The sequence below is a fragment of the Panthera pardus genome, unplaced genomic scaffold (assembly GCF_024362965.1).
Source record: "Panthera pardus isolate Hobbes unplaced genomic scaffold, ASM2436296v1 HiC_scaffold_21, whole genome shotgun sequence".
Classification (NCBI taxonomy): Eukaryota; Metazoa; Chordata; class Mammalia; order Carnivora; family Felidae; genus Panthera; species Panthera pardus.
In genome coordinates, this window is record NW_026526777.1 from 2691582 (window position 1) to 2712424 (window position 20843).

The window sequence follows — 20843 nt, forward strand, 5'->3', positions numbered from 1 at the left end:
TTTTCCCAGCCCTCCCCCCACGGCTGAGCCGCTCAAGCGCCTGGCCCTGTCCTGTGCCTCCCAGCCCCCTGGCCCCAAGCAGGGGCCCGGCGCTGGTTGAGCGACAGGACCTGCCGTGTTCCCCCCTCTCCAGCCGAGACGGGGTCCCTTCACACGTCTCCACGTGCCTGGCAACGGTCATGTGACGTTGTCTCTTGTCTCATCTTTCTTCACTGTCTGCGTGAGAGGCAAACAGGTCCTCTTGGACAGGCCGGTGCTGGTTACTTGAGAGAAATCCTGGGGGCTCTTGGCATCACGTTCCTGATCCTTGGAGCTGGACTGTACCTTCGGTGCTCACGTGGGAAGAAGCAGAGCTTGGAGCCTGGGAGAGGCAGGTGCACTTCTCCTACCGGGGCCATGTACCTCCCCCCGCCCCCTACTGACCCTCAGCTCTGTTCCCCCTGCATCTTGCTGCTAAGGGGTGTCCCTGCAGAAGGCTGGTGGGTGTGGGCGTGACCGAGGGGGTCACGGTGGGGGAGGGTACAGGTTTCCAAGGCTCATTCAAGCTCCATCCGTGGGACTCTCCTGCAGGGTCGCAGGAAGAGCACAGGGCCTGTTTTGGTGACATCTGTTATTCAGGGAAAATGTCCCGAGACCACAGGAAGCAAGTGAGGCCTGGGTTCTCCCGCGTCCCGGTGTCTGGGTGTGAGTTTGTCAAACCCAGGGATCAGCAGTTTCTGGCCTCGTTGCCTCTGTATCCCTCTCCAGACAGGGCAGAATTAACACGGGGTCCGTGCAGTGCTGGGCGCTTTGGGGGGAGGTCAGGTGAGCGCCATGGCATCTGTGTGGGTCCCTTTGGGGCCCTTGTGTCCCTCAGCTGTGGCAGGAACCCTCTGTCTGCGTTCCAGGGTTCGGGGGAACCACATCTCGAACAGGAGACACCGCTCACGACAGTCTACAGTGAGGTCCGCCACCCAGGCCAGGGCATGAGGGTGATTTAACTGGAAGAAGCAGGGAATCCAGCCTCCCCCCGACACCTCTGTTGTGCGCGCGATGCCTGCGGCCCTGGTCGTGCCCCCTCCCCCTCTGACTGCTCTCAGCAGGGACCGGATTCATCCAACCTCAGCGAATCTCTATGCGGACACGTTGTGCACAAGTTAAGCAGAAGACACCCATCGCGGCAGATCGAGGGGGACCTTCGTCGTTAAACGAGTCCAAAGCTGTGGTCCGGTTCCGCTCAGCCTCAGCCCCTTTGGCAACCGTCAACGGAGCCCACTCTCCCCACGTCTGTGAACCGTCCGTCGTCCTGTCCGGACCCTCGGCCTCTGGGACCCATCGACACGGAGTCTCAACTTCCAGCCTCGACCGGTTCACCACCAGCCAATTGTCAGTATGTGCATTTTCCTTCTGTCTCTCTGCCCAATATATGTGTAAATAACCACTTTAAAAAAAAAAACAGATGAAATTTGTCTAAGACCTATTATGGCTCTGTAATTTCAGGTTTAATTTGAAAAAGTTTGTTTTCACTCTGACCCTTGTGACTCTGCCCACAGCAGGACCCCCAGCCCCTCCCTCTCCGGCTCTTACTGCCCCCACCCCCCCCATCCTCTGCTGGTCCCCGCGGAGCCCTCCTCTCTCCCCTGCCACCACCTCTCCCCTGGTGACTCTGGCTGAGTCCGAGGCCGGAGCCTGGCTGCGCCGAGCCTGTGTCTCCAGTCCTGAGCTGACACTCACGCGGCCGCCTGATGAGCATGGGCTCTGGGAGGCACAGTCACCTGTGGGAAACCCGATTCCTGTCTCACGGGACCCTCCCCCTCCCCGGCTCCTCCATGGGCTGTGATGACCTTTCCAGCTCCCTCGGGTCCCACCGTCCGCCCACTGGCTTCAGCAACACCTGGAGGTCCCCTTTGCTCCCTCGTTTGCTCCCCCGTGGCGTCCACACCACCGGCAGCCCGTGTGTCCCCGTATCTGCCCTGCTCTCTGCACGAGGTCCTCGCTGAGCGCCCGCGTCCTACTCTGGCGCTCGGCCCCAGCTTCCTGCAGGTCCAGAACGCGGACCAGAACCCGGTACCCCCCCCGCCTCGTCCCCGGGACCTACCTGTGGGGCCGCCCCGTGGGCGCCCCCTTCCCAGCATCGGGGGGCCTGGGGGGGCTGACCTAGCAGCAGAATCCAGGCAGAGGAAGGAAGAATTTGAAGAGGAAAGACTGAGGACCCTGAGGGCACCCCATCCCCAGCTCTGGGATCAGGTCCAGGGACACTGGTTGTTCTGCACACAGGGCACAGTCAGTCTGAGAGATGCCTTATTCTTAGCCTCGGGCCAGCTAGTAAGACGCACAAAACTTCAGATCTGCAGGGGAGGCCTCAAGGCCCAGAGAGCCAGGCCGGGTGGGGGCAGGAGAGAGAGGAGGCGCTGGGCTCATGGGTGGGAGAGACCCCGTGCTGGCCTCCGCCTGCATCGCCCTGTCCTGCCCGTCCCTGTCGTCAGCTGTCCAGCAGTGAGGTGGACGAGGTGTGGGCCGCCTCTGCTCTCCCAGCAGGTGTGTGCAGGTGGGTGTGGCCCGGACCTACAGCGTTCATCAGGGGCTGTGGCAGCAGCAATCTCCCCCCACCCCGAAACCCAGTGTGTCCACAGAGCAGGGCCGGAGGGGGGCGTCCTCCACACGACTCTCATCCAGGACATCCAGGAATGAGGGGCAGGAGAGGAGGGCACCTGGCAGCCGGCCCTGTCCTTTGGTGCCTCAATTTCCCCTGCCTGAGCTATGGCCCTTGGAGAGGGACAACTTGTGAGTGGGGATGGGGCCATGGCACCTTTCCCAGTGGTTCTGGCAGGTTAAGGGCCACCTGTCACCCCACTCTTCCCTGCTCTCTACTCTGCCTTCGCCCCCAGCACCCACCCCCTGTTCCCTGGCTCCCAATGATCCCCTGGGGACCCGCAGCGGCAAATATAAGAGGGACAGACAAGTACCAGCCCCAGGGAGGGCGGGGGACAAGCTGACTGTGCCTCCTGCATCCGGCCCCCAGGAGTCTCCCTATGTCCTTATAAACTCCAATGTCCCCGTCCCGAGACATAAGCCCTTGCCGCCTCTCTCCATTTGGATCATCTCCGTAGGCAGCAGGAACGGGATGGCCGAGTTGGCCTGTTCTGGGGGTGCACACAAGGCCGGTCCCAGAGCCTGTGGTCTGTCATCTGCGGCCCCTCCCACTCGGATCCCGACCTTCTTCCCGAGAGTCCTGGTGCGGGTGCCCGCACCTCTGTAGAGCAGGTGGGGAGGAGAGAAACGCGGAGCCACAGGGGGTCCTGGAGAGGGCGCGGAGCGCCCTGCACAGCGCCCTGCCCGCCGGGGACGCTCGAGGCCTGTGCCCCCACACCCCCCACCCTCCATGACGATGGCCGGACTCCCCGGTGAGGCGAGATGTCCCCACTCTGCTCCGTCTGCGGAACTGACCTGCTTCCCGAGGCCTGAACTGCTTCCGCCAGCCTGGGAGCTCCTCTGGGACGAGGACTCAGCTCCCTGTCTCTCCCTGCCCCTGTGCTGCACACAGTAGGCGCTCATGACCTGTGTGTGCGGTGAACCCACGGTGAAGGCTTCTTGGCAGGAAGTCTCCAGCGGCAGTTCGGTCCTCGGCCGCCAGGTGGCGGCGGTGGCCGGCGTTCAGGGCCTGGAGGGAGGCTGCTCAGGGCGACTGGGGGGGTGGGGTGGGGTGGGGGCCGGCGGTGCTGAGGGGGCAGGGCGGCGGAACTTCTCCCTTGGAGTCCAGACCCACCCCAGGGCAGAAGGGAGAGATCAGCGCCAGACACACTGGGAGGGGGGTCAGGTGGCAGGGGGGGCAGTGCAGACATAAATGTGCAGCCAGGAGTCAGGGATCAGGAGCCAAACCTGGAAGGTAGGAGCCCAGGTGAGCGGTGGGGGGCGTGGTCGTGAGGTAGGAGGGGTGCGGGGCCGGGTGGGGGGGGGGTGAAGGCGGGGATCTGAGGGCGGGGACTGTGAATCCGGAGGGGGAGGTGGGAGGGGGAATGGGGCTGGGAGGGGGGTGGGTGACCGCTGGGAAAGGGGGATCCCTGGAGTATCCTGGGTCTGAGGTCCGTGGTCCCGATCCAGGTTTCTGGGGTGAAACAGGCTGGAGGGCAGAGTGGGGTGCCTGCCCCATCCCCTGAGACAGACCCTGAGAGGTGAGGGCCGATCCCGGGGGAGGGAGATGGGACGCAGGGGATCCCTGAGGTCGCAGGTCATGGGGGTGATACCTGGTCCTGAGAGAAGGTTTGCTCCCTGGAAGAGGAGGCGCTGAGAGCTCAGAGCCTGGAGCCTGCCTCGCATTCTGTGTCTCCCTCTCTCTCTCTTCTTTCCCCTGCTGGCGCACTCTCTGCCTCAAAAAACTAAATATACATTTAAATAATTTAAGGGAAAGTCTAGGGGTGCCTGTCTGGCACAGTCTTTGGAGGGCGAGACTCTTCATCTGAGGGTGGTGAGATCGAACCCCACGTTGGGAGCAGAGTCTACAAAAAAAAAGTAGTCTAAGGTTTATTAGGTTCAATTAAACAAAATGAATGACACAGGAAATCAATTGTTCTGTGTTCTCTCTGGAAGGTGGCTCCCGATGACAAAGATCATGTTTTACACGTATGATTAAAAATCCTACTATTTCCGTAAGTTTGCCTTTGGGGCCTCCGGGTGTTTCAGTTGGTTAAGTTTCCGACACTTGATTTCCGCTCAGGCCATGATCTCACAGATCAGGGGTCGGAGCCCCGCATTGGACTTTGTGATGAGAGCCTGGAGGCTGCTTGGGCTTCTCTCTCTCTGTGTCTCTGTCTCTCTCTCCATCTCCCTCTGTCTCTGTGCTGGGTGCTCTCTGTCTCTGAAAATATTTAAATAAACTTAAAAAATTAATTTGCCTTTTCCAGAACCTCTTGTAGCTGGAATCATACAGTGTGTAATCTCTTCAGATTGGCGTCTTGCATGTGGTAACAGGCATTTACGTTCCCCGCAAGGCTTGTTGTGGTTTGATAGCTCATTTCCTTTTAGTGCTGGGTGACGGCCCATTCTCTGGATTTAGCTGTTTATTTATTTTCCCTGATGACATATGATGTGGGGCATCTCTCCTGTGCTTTTTGCCATCAGCGTGTCTTCTCTGGTGAGGTGTCTGTTAGTGCCTTGGGCCTCTTTTCATTGGGTTGTATGTTTTCTTAATGTTGAGTCTGGAGAGTTCTTTATATATGTTGGCTAATACTTCTTTATCAGCTGTGTCTTCTGCAGATATTTTCTCCCTGTCTGTGGCTTGTCTTTTCCTTCCCGGGATTGCCTTTGCAGAGCAGAACTGTTTCATTTCACTGAATTCCTGTTTACGTCATCTTCCTTTCATGAATTGTGCCTTTTGTGTCTTTCTGAAACGTGTTCACCAGTCCCAAGAACATCTAGATTTTCCTATGTTGTCCTGTCGGAGTTTCCCAATTCTTCGTTTATATAGAGGTACTGATCCGGTGACTTAGTTTTTGGGCAGGGTGTGAGCTCTGTGTCTCGGTTCTTTTTTTTTAGCACGTGGACGTCTGGTAGTTCCAGCACCATTTGTTGAAGAGACTGTCTTTCGTCCATGGCATTGCCTTTGCTCCGTGTCAAAGATCAGTTCACCGTCTATACGTGGGTCTATTTCTGAGCTCTCTATCCTGTTGCACGATCTGTTTGGTTCTTCTCACCAAATCCGTAGTGTCTTGATGGCTGTAAGTGTGTAGGAGGTCTTGAAGGAGGGGGTGTCAGTCTTCCACCTCGCTCTTCTGCAACATAGAAAATGACTCCTCTGGGTCATTTTCTCTCCATGCAAACTGCGGAATCAAGTGATCAATGTCTACAACATAACGTGCTGGGCTTCAGATTGTGGTTGACTGAATGTATAGATCAAGTTGGGAATTTGGATATCTAGACAACATTGAACCTTCTTATCCATGAACATGGTCTATCTCCCCATGTACTTAGTTGTTCTCTGATTTTGTTTATGAGAGTCTTGTAGTTTTCCTCATAAAGATCCTTGCATATTTTGTGATATTTGTGCCTAAACAGTTCACTTTTGCGTTGTCAGTGTAAACGGTACCCTGCATTCAGTTTAAAATTCCATTTCTTCGTTCCTGGTGTGTAAGTGAGTCATTGAGCGTCGAGTAGAAACCTTGTGTTTCCTGTAACCGTGCTATCGTCCGTCATCAGATGAAGAGTACTTCTCGTTGTGTCGATCCTTTTGGACGTTGTACATGGAAACCCACGTCACACGTGTGCAATGATGGTTTTATTTCATTCGCCACAGTCAGTGTACCTTTTATTGCATTTTGTTGTCTTATTGTGTCATCTAGGACTTCACGTACAACCCTGAGAGAGGGTGTTGATAGGAGCCATCCTTCCTGGTTCCTGGCCTTAGGGGAAGCATTTCCTGCCTGTAGGCATTAGGTATGATGGTAGCTGTGGTTTTTGTGGAGATGATCTGTATCAAGTTGAAGAAATTCTCCTCTGTTCCTAGTTTAACTCTGTGAGTTTATCATCATGAATGGGTGTTGGGCTCAGTTTCTTTTGGAATCAGAAGTCAATAGAAAAAAGTAATTTTGTGGACTGATACCAGCTAGGCCGTTAACACTCATCTGCCCAGGTGGACCCCGTCGTCCTGCTTACTGGGACACAGAGTAAAGACCAAACTCTTGTACAGACACAATAGCAGTGGTTTGTGTGACTTTGGGCCTGGCCATCGGCTGGCCCTGGGGAGCAAGGCTGCCTGGGCAGAGTGTGAACCCAGGGAAACAGGTAAGGGGTCCCGCTGGCTGCCAGCTGGGGAGCTGAGATCGCCACGCTGGTCGTGCCCACAGGACGGGGCGTCTCCCACACAGCGCCTCACCGAGGGGGGGTTCCTATGTTTATTCCACCATCATTCCCCGAGGGTCACTGCAGGTGCCAGAGAGAAGAGGAAGCATCTGAATGGCTTATCTAGACCAGCCAGCTTGTCCTAGACAGTTAGCTCCGCCCTTGGGGTGGGAAGAGCCTAAGAGTGTTCTGAGCAGAAGCTCGCCTCTTCTCTTGCCTCTGCCTTCTGGATGTTTCCTCCACAGCCAACTCGGCCCAGACCAAGCCTGAAGGAGGCAGCCTGTGATGGGAGCCCGCTCAGAAGACCCCCACCTGTGCTGGGCCTCCCGGCTCCTGGGGTTCAGCAGCCTCGTCCTCAGTGAGTGGCCCGGGCTCCCCGGGTGGGAGGCCGGTGTGCGGGGCAGGGAGGCGGGGGTCCCGTGTGTCTGATGTCTGTGGGGAACAGCCCGAAATACCAACTGTGTGAGGGAGCACGAGGGGGGCATCTGGCTCTGAGCCGGGACCCGCCTGGCACAGGGGAGAGGCTGCCTCTGCAGCTGTGAGGGGAGCATGGGGCCGACCCAGGGTCCCCGTCGGAGCTGGACGACGCTGGTCCCGCTTCTGGGGCGAGAGGAAGGCACGGACACAAGGAACCAGGAAGGGAGGGCGGCCTCCGGAATTTGAGGGTGTCTGCGCCCACTTGCTGGAAGGGTGTGGATGTCAGAGGGCACTGATAATCAGGGCCCCGGGACGGGGTGAACGGGGTGACGGGAAGGGAAGCAGCAGGTCCCCAAAAGGGAACTGCAAGAAAGACTGTCCTGATGAAACCCAGATAGTCCCGTTAGCACTTCCCCCGAGACCATCTGCCTTCGTGAAACAGACGAAATAAAAACAAAGGACAAGACCGAGGTCGAGAGCCGTGGATTCCCCTGGAATTTCATTTCCTGCCATGTTTTGCTTGAGTGCCCTGGCCTCTCTGGGGGAGGGGGATGCAGGGGTTCTAGGAAATTCCCGAACCTGGGGCATCTGTAAGCAGGGCGTTTCTCATTAGACATGAGGATTGTGGGGCCTGGGGGCTCAGTTGAGCGTCTGACTCTTGATTTTGGCTCAGGTCATGATCTCACGGTTCACGTGTTAGAGTCCCGCGTCGGGCTCTGTGGTTTGTCAGCCTGGAATTGTGTCTCCTTCCGTCTCTGTCCCCACTGCACTCATGCTCTGTCTCTCTCTCAAAATAAATCAATACATTTAAAAATTTATTTAAAAAAAAAAAAAAAGAAAATGAGCTTTGTAAGGCGTTGACATCTCTTTGATCTCAGTATTTTGGCCACAACAAATTGTAGGCTTTCTCTTTCTTTTAATTTTTATTAACTGGAAAAATATGTGAGATTACGTAGAGTTTTCTCCGTCAACATCTGGGTTGGAAGATTATGTAGGAAAGAAGGAAAGAAAAATGGAAGAAAGAAGGAGAAAGGAAGGAAGGGGGGAAAAGTAAAATTTTATGTTCATTGCTGAATATTAAATTTTATCTTCTTCAGGGCCTCCTGGGTGGCTCAGTCGGTTAAGCTTGGGACTTCAGCTCAGTCATGATGTCTCGGTTGGTGGGTTTGAGCCCCCAGTCGGTCTCTGTGCTGACAGCTGGGAGCCTGGAGCCTCCTTGGGATTCTGTGCCTCCCTCTCTGTCTGCCCCTCCCCCGCTCTCTGTCTCTGTCTCTGGAAAATAAATCAATGTAAAAAAAAAAAAAACAATAAAATAAAATAAATGTTATCTTGTTAAATAAATCCTGGCTCTCTGGATCACAGCCACCTGTGTCCCTGGCCGTCTGTCTCTCTGTCCTTCTGTCCTTCCTCTCTGGGATTAGCACCTTCTGCTGATCTGAGAGCTCTCACTGCCTTCAACCGAGCTTGAGTCGGCTTCCAGCCTCCTGAAGCCCAGGCTCACCATCCAGCCTGGGGGGCAGGCCCTCCCCTGCAGCCTGAGGGCTGAGCCTCCTCCCTCCCTGGTTGCCTCCTTCCCAGCAGGTGCTCGAGGTCTTGCCCTGCCACAGGCGGACAGGTACCTGGGTGCCCTTTCCCAGGAGAATAGCTGGGGCGTGAGAGCCCAGGACTGCTGGGAACCGCTGAGAGTGAGCCCCTTCTCAGGGCAGGGTAGGGCAGGGGGAGAGGTGCAGGCAGCTCCCTGCAGGAGAAGCCCTGGGCTGGGGGAGAGGGAAGCCGGCTCCATGGGCAGCAGCCCAGTGGAGAGAAATGGGGAGATGCCCACACCATGTGGAGCCACAGTATCCGGCCCTCCCTCGTCTCTAGGACGCTGCCCCCCCCTGCACAAGTGTGCTCAGTTTCCTGGTGCTGTGGACTTGACAGGGACCATGGAAACCTGCTGCCGTGGACATGGCTCTGAGAGCTCCATGGCTCTGAGCGGAAGGCCCGGCGGGACTTTGGCTCCCGTGGCCGCCTGTGGGGCGGCACCATGGGTGTCTGTCTCCCGGGAGTCCGTCCCTGATCCCGGGAGGAGACCCCGAGAGGGCAGCTGGTGGGGAGCACAGGGCTCCATCCGGGACCTGGGAAGTTCGGGGCGGACCCCAGTTGTGCTTGCCAGGAGCAAGCATCGTCCTGATGGGAACAGCTCACACCTAAGGGCAAGGTCTGGCCTTCTGACACCCTGGCAACGGTTCCCTGAGGGGAGTGCGGTCATTGTCTCCTCGTCAGAGACTCAAGGAGAAGGCAGGGAGGTTACATGACTGCCCGAGGCCACAGGCTGCAGAGAGCGGAGGACTCCCGCCTCCCGGACCCTCCCCCGGTCCTCACCGCCCTGCTGCAAGGGACCTCCTGGTCTGAGACCCAAGCACAGTCCCTTCCGGTCACATTCACATACCAACACTGCAAAAGTTCTAGGAGGCATCCAGACCAAGTTCACAGCACACTTTTGCTGTGGGGCCGATGTTTTTCTGCAAGACGTAAAACCAATAATCCTTACAAGTAACGGGTACATCCAGCTTCTTGAGGCTGAGAGCAGGGCCAGAGTCCACAGACAGAGGTGATGTGCGCGTTGGAGAAGAGTTACGTTATCTGTGTTAGAAAACAGGCTGCTTCTCTTACGACAGGTGCGGTGGCTCCTCTAAAGTAATGGGACACGACAAGCCAAGGACACAAGCAGATCCAAACCGCAATGGGACACAGCAGCTGGCACGTGGGGACAGGGACCTGCCGTCCAGGCCGGACAGCGTCAGGCGGGATGCAGCCGCCTGCTGTCGGAATGAGGGAGTTAGTGAGGGCATCATTGCGTAGAAGGATCCGGAATCTTCTACAAGCAATACTGGCCTGAGCCCTTCTCTGGGTTCTCTGCTTCCTGGGAGAGCCAGGACGATGTGAACACAGTGAGGGGGCAGGCCCCGCATGAGGACAGCTCACGGACCTGGAGACGGGTCTGGGGCCCTGGCAGGCAGCGGTCCCCCAGGCGGTCCTGCCCTGCTGCAGGGGACACATGGGTCTTCCTTTCAGGACAAGGTCGTTCTTTGCCCGTCCCCTTCTTTCCTATCCCGGTCTCCAGAAGGATCCAGGGTATCAGGTGCCCTGGGCTGTGCCGCATGGGGCATTTTGGGGTCCGGAGGGGCGGCCCGGAGGCCCTTGCCTTCTGGTCACGGCTCTGCAAGAGGTGACTGACGAAGGACATTGAGGGTGTCTCGGGGACCGGCTGGGGAAGCGTGGTCTTCGTGGCAGGCACAGCAGAGCTCACCTACCCATCATATCTTCTCCCACATTTTCCAGTTCTGGGTAGGGAGCCAGGGCCCTGTGACTGGGTGGCCAAACCCATGAGCAGAGATCGCGCCGCTTCTGGAGGGAGAGAAGCCCCCACGGGCGATTCCCCTGTGTGCCTTCCCTGTTGTGGCCCCGAGGGGTGCAGCCACCAGGGCGTGATGCCTCTACTTTGTGTGACAGGACCCCCCTCAGTCTCAGAATCTCCCCTTGTCTCAGCCCCTGAGCGACTGGAGTGCGGGTTCCCGTAGCACAGCCTCCCTGAGCCTGACCTTGGGCCACTCCGCGCCAGAGCAAGTCACAGGGCACGGCCCCCACTCCAGGGCCCGGGCTCCCACAGCGTGTGGGCAGCCACGGTGGAAGCTGCCTCCTACGCTGGGCACTTGGCATCGGCCCAGATGTGCTCGGGGCTCTCGACCCTGATGTCGTCACGTCCAGACTCTCAGAGTTAGGCGGCGAGGACACTGCGGGACAGCAGGTCAGGACCGGGTTCAAGGGGACGCCCCACGAGGACCAGGACCCGATTCCAGCATGGCTCCAAATTCTTGCTCTGTCCCGCCTCCCGGAGTCAAGGGAGCCTACTGGGCGGATTTCATGAGCGCCATGGGTTCTAGGGTTTTCTCCTTATTCTCAATGACCAAACACTCACCGTGTCTGTTTCCAAAGCCCTAGGTGCCTTCAGCACTGTGGTCAGCGGTTCTGGAACTCTTGGGTCTCAAGTGGAGGCTTCTGGAAACCCGGTTTCTCTGACGGGAACTAAAGGAGGTTCTGTGTCGTTTCATGTGACCCGAAGTCCAGAATTAGCTCCAGGACTCAAGCTGGAGAAGATTTCTTGGGGCATTAAAAACAAGTCCGACTACCTACTCCTCCTGCACGTGTCTCCTGGGGAAGATGTTCCAAAATGGGTCAACTTCCAGGACAAGTTCGAGAAGAGGGTCCATGTGCTCAACACCACGACCCTGAGGATTGACAACCTGACCCTTGAGGACAGTGGGCACTACTGGGCTCGAGTCTCCTTAACACGAGGAAGAGAAATGAACTGGTATTTCCACCTCACTGTCTACGGTAGGTGGTGGCTCCTCCCCCAATACATACTTACCCCTTCCTTTTGTCCCTGGGAGTGTCCTTGGCCCCCCTTGCAGGACCCCTTCCAGACCCCACCTTGAGGCTCTGGCTTCTCCCTTGAAACTGGACGCAGTGTGTTCACCACAAGTTGAGGCAGAGCTGAGATCACGCCTGAGGCTTCACGCAGTGGCTCCCGTCCTCATAGCCACTCGCTGTATATTTGGGTCAAGTCTGTCTTATCTGTAAGGTGGGGGGAGGATGCCATCCATCCTTGGAGGGAGGATGCCAGGGCGACTGTGAGATTCTGCCCAAGAGAGCAAGAGGCGTGATGCTCCCCACTCACATGACCCTGTGTCCTCTTGTCCCTCTTCCCCAGAGCCCATGCCCTGCCCCCAGATCCTGGCCAAGACTCCATCCGTCACACCAGACTGGTGCAGTGTCACCCTGGAGTGCCACGCCCCAGGAACCAGAGAGGACGTGAATGTGTCCTGGCAGAGCAAGGGCCTCCCCAGGGAGCTGGAGCAGAGAGGGGTCCCACGACCGGCCCCTAACCCCTGGACCGTGGCTCTGAAGCTGCCCCTGAGCCAGCCCAGCCCCAGCATCACCTGTGTGGTCAGCAACCCGGGGGAACGGAAAACTGCCACCAAGGACCTTGGGAAAGTCTGCGCCCACGGTGAGTGCATCCTGTCAGAGGGGAGGGGACTCCCGGGGCTCAGGTCCCCCTGGGTGAGGGTTCCGGGCTCTGTCCCCCATGTTTAGGTCACCTCCTGCCACCCGTCACCCGTCCAGGAGGCTGGCAGGCACATCCCGCTTGCTTCTGCCTTTCGGTGTCTCTCTGCTGCTCCTCTGCACCCCTCACCCTGCTGGTCCAGGCAGCCCCCTCGGGTACCTCACCCCTGCCTCATCCTTCAGTCCTTGTGTGTCCCGGGAGGTTTCCAGCAAGCGAGGGGGGAGAGTCAGTGGTCGGTGCCACCGACCAGAGGGAGGCCGAGCCAGCCGCGGCCTGCAGGGTTCAGGCGTCGGGGCTCGTGTGCCCGTCTCCGGTCTCGGGGACACGCTTCCCGCCCAAGTGCTCGCCTGGATTCCCGGATGTGTCCTGGGCTCCCCAGGTTTCAGCCTCTGGCCAGGCTCCTCCTTCTTCCCCCAGACCTTCCAGTCCCGCGTCCTCCCCTTCCCCACTTACTCCCGTCCAGGGACCCCTTGCCTGCAGCTGCCCCACCGTGTGTGACCCCTGCCGGCCCACAGGAGCCCCCGCTGGGGTCCCGTCCAGCAGGCACTGACCTCGAGCGGGGCTCCTCACCTCGTTTGCTCAGGGCCCTGCAGGAGCCCCTGCTGAGCCACCCTCACCCCTGGCCTCCTCTCAGGAGCACAGGGGCCCCCCCCCCGAGAGCTGATGCTGTGGCCAAGGGCACCGGAGGGGGGGGCCGCGGCTGCTTCTGCTTTGCCTTCCTGTCCCACCTCGGCCTCCCCACCTGACTTGCTCACCGTCAGTGTGTCCCCGAGTGAGCAGCGACTGGCTTGCCTGTGTGCCACCTCATCCTTCCACCCCATCGTCCCCCTGCTGCCTCAGCATCCCTGAGTCCCTGGGGAAGCTCGTCCCTCAGTGACCTCTAACCTCTGGAGGAGCCTCCTGCCTCCCGCTCACCCTCCTCCCTCCGGCTCCTCCCTCAACTCAGTTCGGCCCTCACCTCCTCCGGGAAGCCCTCCCTGGAGACCCATGTACTGGCTGTGAACCTCTAGTGCACCGCCATGGCCCTGGCTGGCTGCCTTCGGCCTTTTCCCAGCCCTCCCCCGACGGCTGAGCCGCTCAACACATGGACCCTGTCCTGTCCCTCTCAGCACCCCGGCCCCAAGCAGGGCCCGGCGCTGGTTGAACGACAGGACCTGCCGTGTTCCCCCCTCTCCAGCCAAGACCTGGTCCCTTCACACGTCTGCACGTGCCTAGCAACGGGCATGTGACGTTGTCTCTTGTCTCATCCTTCTTCACTGTCTGTGTGGGAGGCAAACAGGTCCACTTGGACAGGCCGGTGCTGGTTACTTGAGAGACATCCTGGGGGCTCTTGGCATCACGTTCCTGATCCTTGGAGCTGGACTGTACCTTCGGTGCTCACGTGGGAAGAAGCAGAGCTTGGAGCCTGGGAGAGGCAGGTGCACCTCTCCTACCGGGGCCATGTACCTCCCCCCGCCCCCTACTGACCCTCAGCTCTGTTCCCCCTGCATCTTGCTGCTAAGGGGTGTCCCTGCAGAAGGCTGGTGGGTGTGGGCGTGACCGAGGGGGTCATGGTGGGGGAGGGTACAGGTTTCCAAGGCTCGTTCAAGCTCCATCCGTGGGACTCTCCTGCAGGGTCGCAGGAAGAGCACAGGGCCTATTTTGGTGACATCTGTTATTCAGGGAAAATGTCCCGAGACCACAGGAAGCAAGTGAGGCCTGGGTTCTCCCGCGTCCCGGTGTCTGGGTGTGAGTTTGTCAAACCCAGGGATCAGCAGTTTCTGGCCTCGTTGCCTCTGTATCCCTCTCCAGACAGGGCAGAATTAACACGGGGTCCGTGCAGTGCTGGGCGCTTTGGGGGGAGGTCAGGTGAGCGCCATGGCTTCTGTGTGGGTCCCTCTGGGGCCTCTGTGTCCCTCAGCTGTGGCAGGAACCCTCTGTCTGCGTTCCAGGGTTCGGGGGAACCACATCTCGAACAGGAGACACCGCTCACGACAGTCTACAGTGAGGTCCGCCACCCAGGCCAGGTCTTGAGGGTGATTTAACTGGAAGAAGCAGGGAATCCAGCCTCCCCCCGACACCTCTGTTGTGCGCGTGATGCCTGCGGCCCTGGTCGTGCCCCCTCCCCCTCTGACTGCTCTCAGCAGGGACCGGATTCATCCAACCTCAGCGAATCTCTATGCGGACGCGTCGTGCAGAAGTTAAGCGGAAGACACCCATCGCGGCAGATCGAGGGGGACCTTCGTCGTTAAACGAGTCCAAAGCTGTGGTCCGGTTCCGCTCAGCCTCAGCCCCTTTGGCAACCGTCAACGGAGCCCACTCTCCCCACGTCTGTGCCCCGTCCGTCGTCCTGTCCGGACCCTCTTCCTCTGGGACCCATCGACACGGAGTCTCAACTTCCAGCCTCGACCGGTTCACCACCAGTCAATAGTCAATATGTGCATGTTCCTTCTGTCTCTCTCCCCAAATATATGTGTAAATAACCACTTTAAAAAAAAAACAGATGAAATTTGTCTAAGACCTATTATGGCTTTGTAATTTCAGGTTTAATTTGAAAAAGTTTGTTTTCACTCTGACTCTTGTGACTCCGCTCACAGCAGGACCCCCAGCCCCTCCCTCTCCGTCTCTTACTGCCCCCACCCCCCCATCCTCTGCTGGTCCCCGCGGAGCCCTCCTCTCTCACCTGCCACCACCTCTCCCCTGGTGACACCGACCAATTCAAGGCCGGAGCCTGGCCGTGCTGAGCCCGCGTCTCCAGTCCTGAGCCGACACCCTCAGGCGGCCGCCTGATGAACATGGGCTCTCGGAGGCACAGTCACCTGTGGGAAACCCGATTCCTGTCTCACGGGGACCCTCCCTCTACCTGGCTCCTCCATGGGCTCTGATGACCTTTCCAGCTCCCTCGGGTCCCACCGTCCGCCCACTGGCTTCAGCAACACCTGGAGGTCCCCTTTGCTCCCTCGTTCGCTCCCCGCTGGCGTCCACAGCATCGGCAGCCCGTGTGTCCCCGTATCTGCCCTGCTCTCTGCACGAGGTCCTCGCTGAGCGCCCGCGTCCTTCTCTGGTGCTCGGCCCCAGCTCCCTGCAGGTCCAGAACGCGGACCAGAACCCGGTACCACCTCGTCCCCGGGACCTACCTGTGGGGCCGGCCCGTGGGCGCCCCCTTCCCAGCATCGGGGGACCTGGGGGGCTGACCTAGCAGCAGAATCCAGGCAGAAGAAGGAAGAATTTGAAGAGGAAAGACTGAGGACCCTGAGGGCACCCCACCCTCGGCTCTGGGACCTCAGGTCCAGGGACACTGGTTGTTCTGCACACAGGGCACAGTCAGCCTGAGAGATGCCTTATTCTTAGCCTCGGGCCAGCTAGTAAGACACACAAAACTTCAGATCTGCAGGGGAGGCCTCAAGGCCCAGAGAGCCAGGCCGGGTGGGGGCAGGAGAGAGAGGAGGCGCTGGGCTCATGGGTGGGAGAGACCCCGTGCTGGCCTCCGCCTGCATCGCCCTGTCCTGCCCGTCCCTGTCGTCAGCTGTCCAGCAGTGAGGTGGACGAGGTGTGGGCCGCCTCTGCTCTCCCAGCAGGTGTGTGCAGGTGGGTGTGGCCCGGACCTACAGCCTTGATCAGGGGGGTGTGGCAGCAGCAATCCCCCCACCCCCCCCCCGCGCCGGGAAACCCAGTGTGTCCACAGAGCAGGGCCGGAGGGGGGCGTCCTCCACACGACTCTCATCCAGGACACCCAGGAATGAGGGGCAGGAGAGGAGGGCACCTGGCAGCCGGCCCTGTCCTCTGGTGCCTCAGTTTCCCCTTCCTAGGAGAGGGACAAACCCTGTGAGCGGGGATGGGGCCATGCCACCTTTCCCAGTGGTTCTGGCAGGCTAAGGGCCACTTGTCACCCCACTCTTCCCTGCTCTCTACTCTGACCTCACCCCCAGCCCCCCTGCCCTGTTCCCTGCCTCCCAATGAGCCCCCGGGGACCCGCAGCGGCAAACACAAGAGGGACAGACAAGGGCCAGCCCCAGGGAGCGCGGGGGACAAGCTGACTGTGCCTCCTGCATCCGGCCCCCAGGAGTCTCCCTATGTCCTTATAAACTCCAATGTCCCTGTCCCCAGATGTGAGCCCTTGTCCGCCTCTCTCCAGTTGGACCACCTCCGTAGGCAGCAGGAACGGGATGGCCGAGTTGGCCTATTCTGGGTGTGCACACAAGGCGGGTCACAGAGCCTGTGGTCTGTCATCTGCGGCCCCTCCCACTCGGATCCCGACCTTCTTCCCGTGCGTCCTGGTGCAGGTGCCGGCACCTCTGTAGAGCAGGTGGGGAGGAGAGAACCGCGGAGCCACAGGGGGTCCTGGAGAAGGCGCGGAGCCCCCTGCACAGGGCCCTGCACGCGGGTGACGCTCGAGGCCTGTGCCCCGCGCCCCCCCCAGCACCCCCACCCCCCATGATGATGGCCGGGCTCCGCGGTGAGCGAGATGTCCCCACTCTGTCTGCTCCGTCTGCGGAACTGACCTGCTTCCCGAGGCCTGAACTGCTTCCGCCAGCCTGGGAGCTCCTCTCGGACGAGGACTCAGCTCCCTGTCTCTCCCTGCCCCTGTGCTGCACACAGTAGGCGCTCATGACCTGTGTGTGCAGGTGAACCCAAGGTGAAGGCTTCTTGGCAGGAAGTCTCCAGCGGCAGTTCGGTCCTCGGCCGCCAGGTGGCGGCGGTGGCCGGCGCTCAGGGCCTGGAGGGAGGCTGCTCAGGGCGACTGGGGGGGGGTGGGGGTGGGGCCAGCGGTGCTGAGGGGGGCGGGGCGGCGGAACTTCTCCCTTGGAGCCCAGATCCACCACAGGGCAGAAGGGGGAGATCAGCGCCAGACACACTGGGAGGGGGGGCAGGTGGCAGGGGGGGCAGGTGGCAGGGGGGGCAGTGCAGACATAAATGTGCAGCCAGGAGTCAGGGATCAGGAGCCAAACGTGGAAGGTAGGAGCCCAGGTGAGCGATGGGGGGCGAGGTCGTGAGGTAGGAGGAGTGCGGGGGGGGGGGGGGGGGGGTGAGGGCGAGGATCTGAGGGCGGCGACTGTGATTGCAGGGGGGGAGGGGTATCTGGGGCTGGGAGGGGGGTGGGTGACCGCTGGGAAAGGGGGATCCCTGGAGTATCCTGGGTCTGAGGTCCGTGGTCCCGATCCAGGTTTCTGGGGTGAAACAGGCTGGAGGGCAGAGTGGGGTGCCTGCCCCATCCCCTGAGACAGACCCTGAGAGGTGAGGGCCGATCCCGGGGGAGGGAGATGGGACGCAGGGGATCCCTGAGGTCGCAGGTCATGGGGGTGATACCTGGTCCTGAGAGAAGGTTTGCTCCCTGGAGGAGGAGTCGCTGAGAGCTCAGAGCCTGGAGCCTGCCTCGCATTCTGTGTCTCCCTCTCTCTCTCTTCTTTCCCCTGCTGGCGCACTCTCTGTCTCAAAACTAAACATACATTTAAATAATTTAAGGGAAAGTCTAGGGGTGCCTGTCTGGCACAGTCTTTGGAGGGCGAGACTCTTCATCTGAGGGTGGTGAGATCGAGCCCCACGTTGGGAGCAGAGCCTACAAAAAAAAGTAGTCTAAGGTTTGTTAGGTTCAATTAAATAAAATGAATGACACAGGAAATCAATTGTTCTGTGTTCTCTCTGGAAGGTGGCTCCCGATGACAAAGATCATGTTTTACACATATGATTAAAAATCCTACTATTTCCATAAGTTCGCCTTTGGGGCCCCTGGGTGTTTCAGTTGGTTAAGTTTCCGACACTTGATTTCCGCTCAGCCATGATCTCACAGATCAGGGGTCGGAGCCCCGCATTGGACTTTGTGATGAGAGCCTGGAGGCTGCTTGGGCTTCTCTCTCTCTGTGTCTCTGTCTCTCTCTCCATCTCCCTCTGTCTCTCTGCTGGGTGCTCTCTGTCTCTGAAAATATTTAAATAAACTTAAAAAATTAATTTGCCTTTTCCAGAACCTCTTGTAGCTGGAATCATACAGTGTGTAATCTCTTCAGATTGGCGTCTTGCATGTGGTAACAGGCATTTACGTTCCCTGCAAGGCTTGTTGTGGTTTGATAGCTCATTTCCTTTTAGTGCTGGGTGACGGCCCATTCTCTGGATTTAGCTGTTTATTTATTTTCCCTGATGACATATGATGTGGGGCATCTCTCCTGTGCTTTTTGCCATCAGCGTGTCTTCTCTGGTGAGGTGTCTGTTAGTGCCTTGGGCCTCTTTTCATTGGGTTGTTTGTTTTCTTAATGTTGAGTCTGGAGAGTTCTTTATATATGTTGGCTAATACTTCTTTATCAGCTGTGTCTTCTGCAGATATTTTCTCCTTGTCTGTGGCTTGTCTTTTCCTTCCCGGGATTGCCTTTGCACAGCAGAACTGTTTCATTTCACTGAATTCCTGTTTACGTCATCTTCCTTTCATGAATTGTGCCTTTTGTGTCTTTCTGAAACGTGTTCACCAGTCCCAAGAACATCTAGATTTTCCTATGTTGTCCTGTCGGAGTTTCCCAATTCTTCGTTTATATAGAGGTACTGATCCGCTGAGTTAGTTTTTGGGAAGGGTGTGAGCTCTGTGTCTCGGTTCTTTTTTTTAGCACGTGGACGTCTGGTAGTTCCAGCACCATTTGTTGAGGAGACTCTCTTTCGTCCATGGCATTGCCTTTGCTCCGTGTCAAAGATCAGTTCACCGTCTATACGTGGGTCTATTTCTGAGCTCTCTATCCTGTTGCACGATCTGTTTGGTTCTTGTCACCAAATCCGTAGTGTCTTGATGGCTGTAAGTGTGTAGGAGGTCTTGAAGGAGGGGGTGTCAGTCTTCCACCTTGCGCTTCTGCAACATAGTGTGGCCTCCTCTGGGTCATTTTCTCTCCATGCAAACTGCGGAATCACGTGACCAATGTCTACAACATAACGTGCTGGGCTGCAGATTGTGGTTGACTGAATGTATAGATCAAGTTGGGAATTTGGATATCTAGACAATATGGAGCCTTCTTATCCATGAACATGGTCTATCTCCCCATGTACTTAGTTGTTCTCTGATTTTGTTTATGAGAGTCTTGTAGTTTTCCTCATAAAGATCCTTGCATATTTTGTGATATTTGTGCCTAAACAGTTCACTTTTGCGTTGTCAGTGTAAACGGTACCGTGCATTCAGTCTAAAATTCCATTTCTTCGTTCCTGGTGTGTAAGTGAGTCATTGAGCGTCGAGTAGAAACCTTGTGTTTCCTGGAACCGTGCTATCATCCGTCATCAGATGAAGAGTACTTCTCGTTGTGTCGATACTTTTGGACGTTGTACATGGAAACCCACGTCACACGTGTGCAATGATGGTTTTATTTCATTCTCCACAGTCAGTGTACCTTTTATTGCATTTTGTTGTCTTATTTTGTCATCTAGGACTTCACGTACAACCCTGAGAGAGGGTGTTGATAGGAGCCATCCTTCCTGGTTCCTGGCCTTACAGGAAGCATTTCCCGCCTGTAGGCATTAGGTATGATGGTAGCTGTGGTTTTTGTGGAGATGATCTGTATCAAGTTGAAGAAATTCTCCTCTGTTCCTAGTTTCCTGTGAGTTTATCATCATGAGTGGGTGTTGGGCTCAGTTTTTTTTGGAATCAGAATCAATAGAAAAAAGTAATTTTGTGGACTGATACCAGCTAGGCCGTTAACACTCATCTGCCCAGGTGGACCCCGTCGTCCTGCTTACTGGGACACAGAGTAAAGACCAAACCCTTGTACCGACACAATAGCATGCATACTTTCCAAGCTGCCGAGGTCAATTTAGAACAAACTAGTCTAAAGCAAAGGAGCCCGAGTCTCTTCTATACCTATCGGAGGAAGAGCAGCTCCAGGAAAGACCAGGTCCCAGAATCAAGCCAACACGTAGGTTGCTACATGAGAAGCCGCAGGCTTTCTGGAGGACACACGGTCGCCCCACTGAAACACGTGGGTGGCTTGTCTGAAGAACGTTGGCGAGTTGGCTGGCGCTCAGTTGGTGCGACTGCGGAGCCCCAAGCCCCTCTGGGAAGACAGGCGGTTGTGTGCTCGTTCTCCATCGGGCTGTTGCTGCTGGCACACTGTTTCTGGTTGTCACCCGTGTCCGGAGGGGCAGGGGCTCTGGTCCCTGTCGAGGCCCCGACCGCTTCCATCACGGCCCCCGGACCCCGTCCCCAGCAGCAGGCACGTGTCCAGGCTCAGGGAAGACTTCCTTCGTGAGCCCGAGCACCTGTCCCTACACCCACCCTGCACCTTGGCTCCCTGTGTGCCCTGTTTCTGGAAAGCCTGTCCCCTCCCCTCCCCCATAGAGAGGAATGCGGGCAGGGTTCTGAGTCCTTGGGCTGAGGGTCATGATGTATGTTAGCTGCTCCCAGTCTGCTTCGAAAGTTTCAGGAGGTGGCCGAACGTGGGAGAAGCAAGCCCCATGGTGAGCAGGGCTGGAGGCCCTGGCCCACGTGTGACACAGGCAGTGTAGGGGGTGGCTGTGGTCAGCAGGGGCCTCTGTGAACCTCAGAGCCTGCAGAGTTGCAACCACA

At 57.9% G+C, this 20843-nt stretch overlaps 2 protein-coding genes across 5 annotated transcripts in view; both read left to right on the top strand.

Annotated features, from left to right (window-relative positions):
* Positions 1-1459, top strand: part of LOC109256350 (SLAM family member 9-like) — a 33604-nt gene extending 32145 nt beyond the window's left edge. For both annotated transcript variants that reach the window (XM_053908875.1, XM_053908873.1), the window contains one exon: positions 888-1459. In XM_053908875.1, the coding sequence (XP_053764850.1) occupies positions 888-980 (93 nt within the window). In that variant the 3' untranslated portion in view covers positions 981-1459. The remainder of the gene's footprint in view (positions 1-887) is intronic.
* A 5249-nt stretch (positions 1460-6708) lies between these two features.
* On the top strand, positions 6709-14892 carry LOC109261569 (uncharacterized). Of its 3 annotated transcripts, none has more exons than XM_053908871.1 (6): positions 6709-7171; positions 11209-11607; positions 11984-12280; positions 13617-13755; positions 13952-14028; positions 14269-14303. In XM_053908871.1, the coding sequence occupies exons 1-5, from the start codon at positions 7099-7101 to the stop codon at positions 13983-13985; spliced, it is 942 nt and encodes a 313-aa protein (XP_053764846.1). In that variant the 5' UTR covers positions 6709-7098; the 3' UTR covers positions 13986-14028; positions 14269-14303. The 3 variants fall into 3 exon arrangements, with proteins under 3 accessions (XP_053764846.1, XP_053764844.1, XP_053764845.1); XM_053908869.1 differs by having other exon boundaries at positions 6718-7171; positions 13617-13751; positions 14269-14892; XM_053908870.1 differs by having other exon boundaries at positions 6718-7171; positions 11215-11607; positions 13617-13751; positions 14269-14892.
* The last annotated feature ends 5951 nt before the right edge of the window (positions 14893-20843 follow it).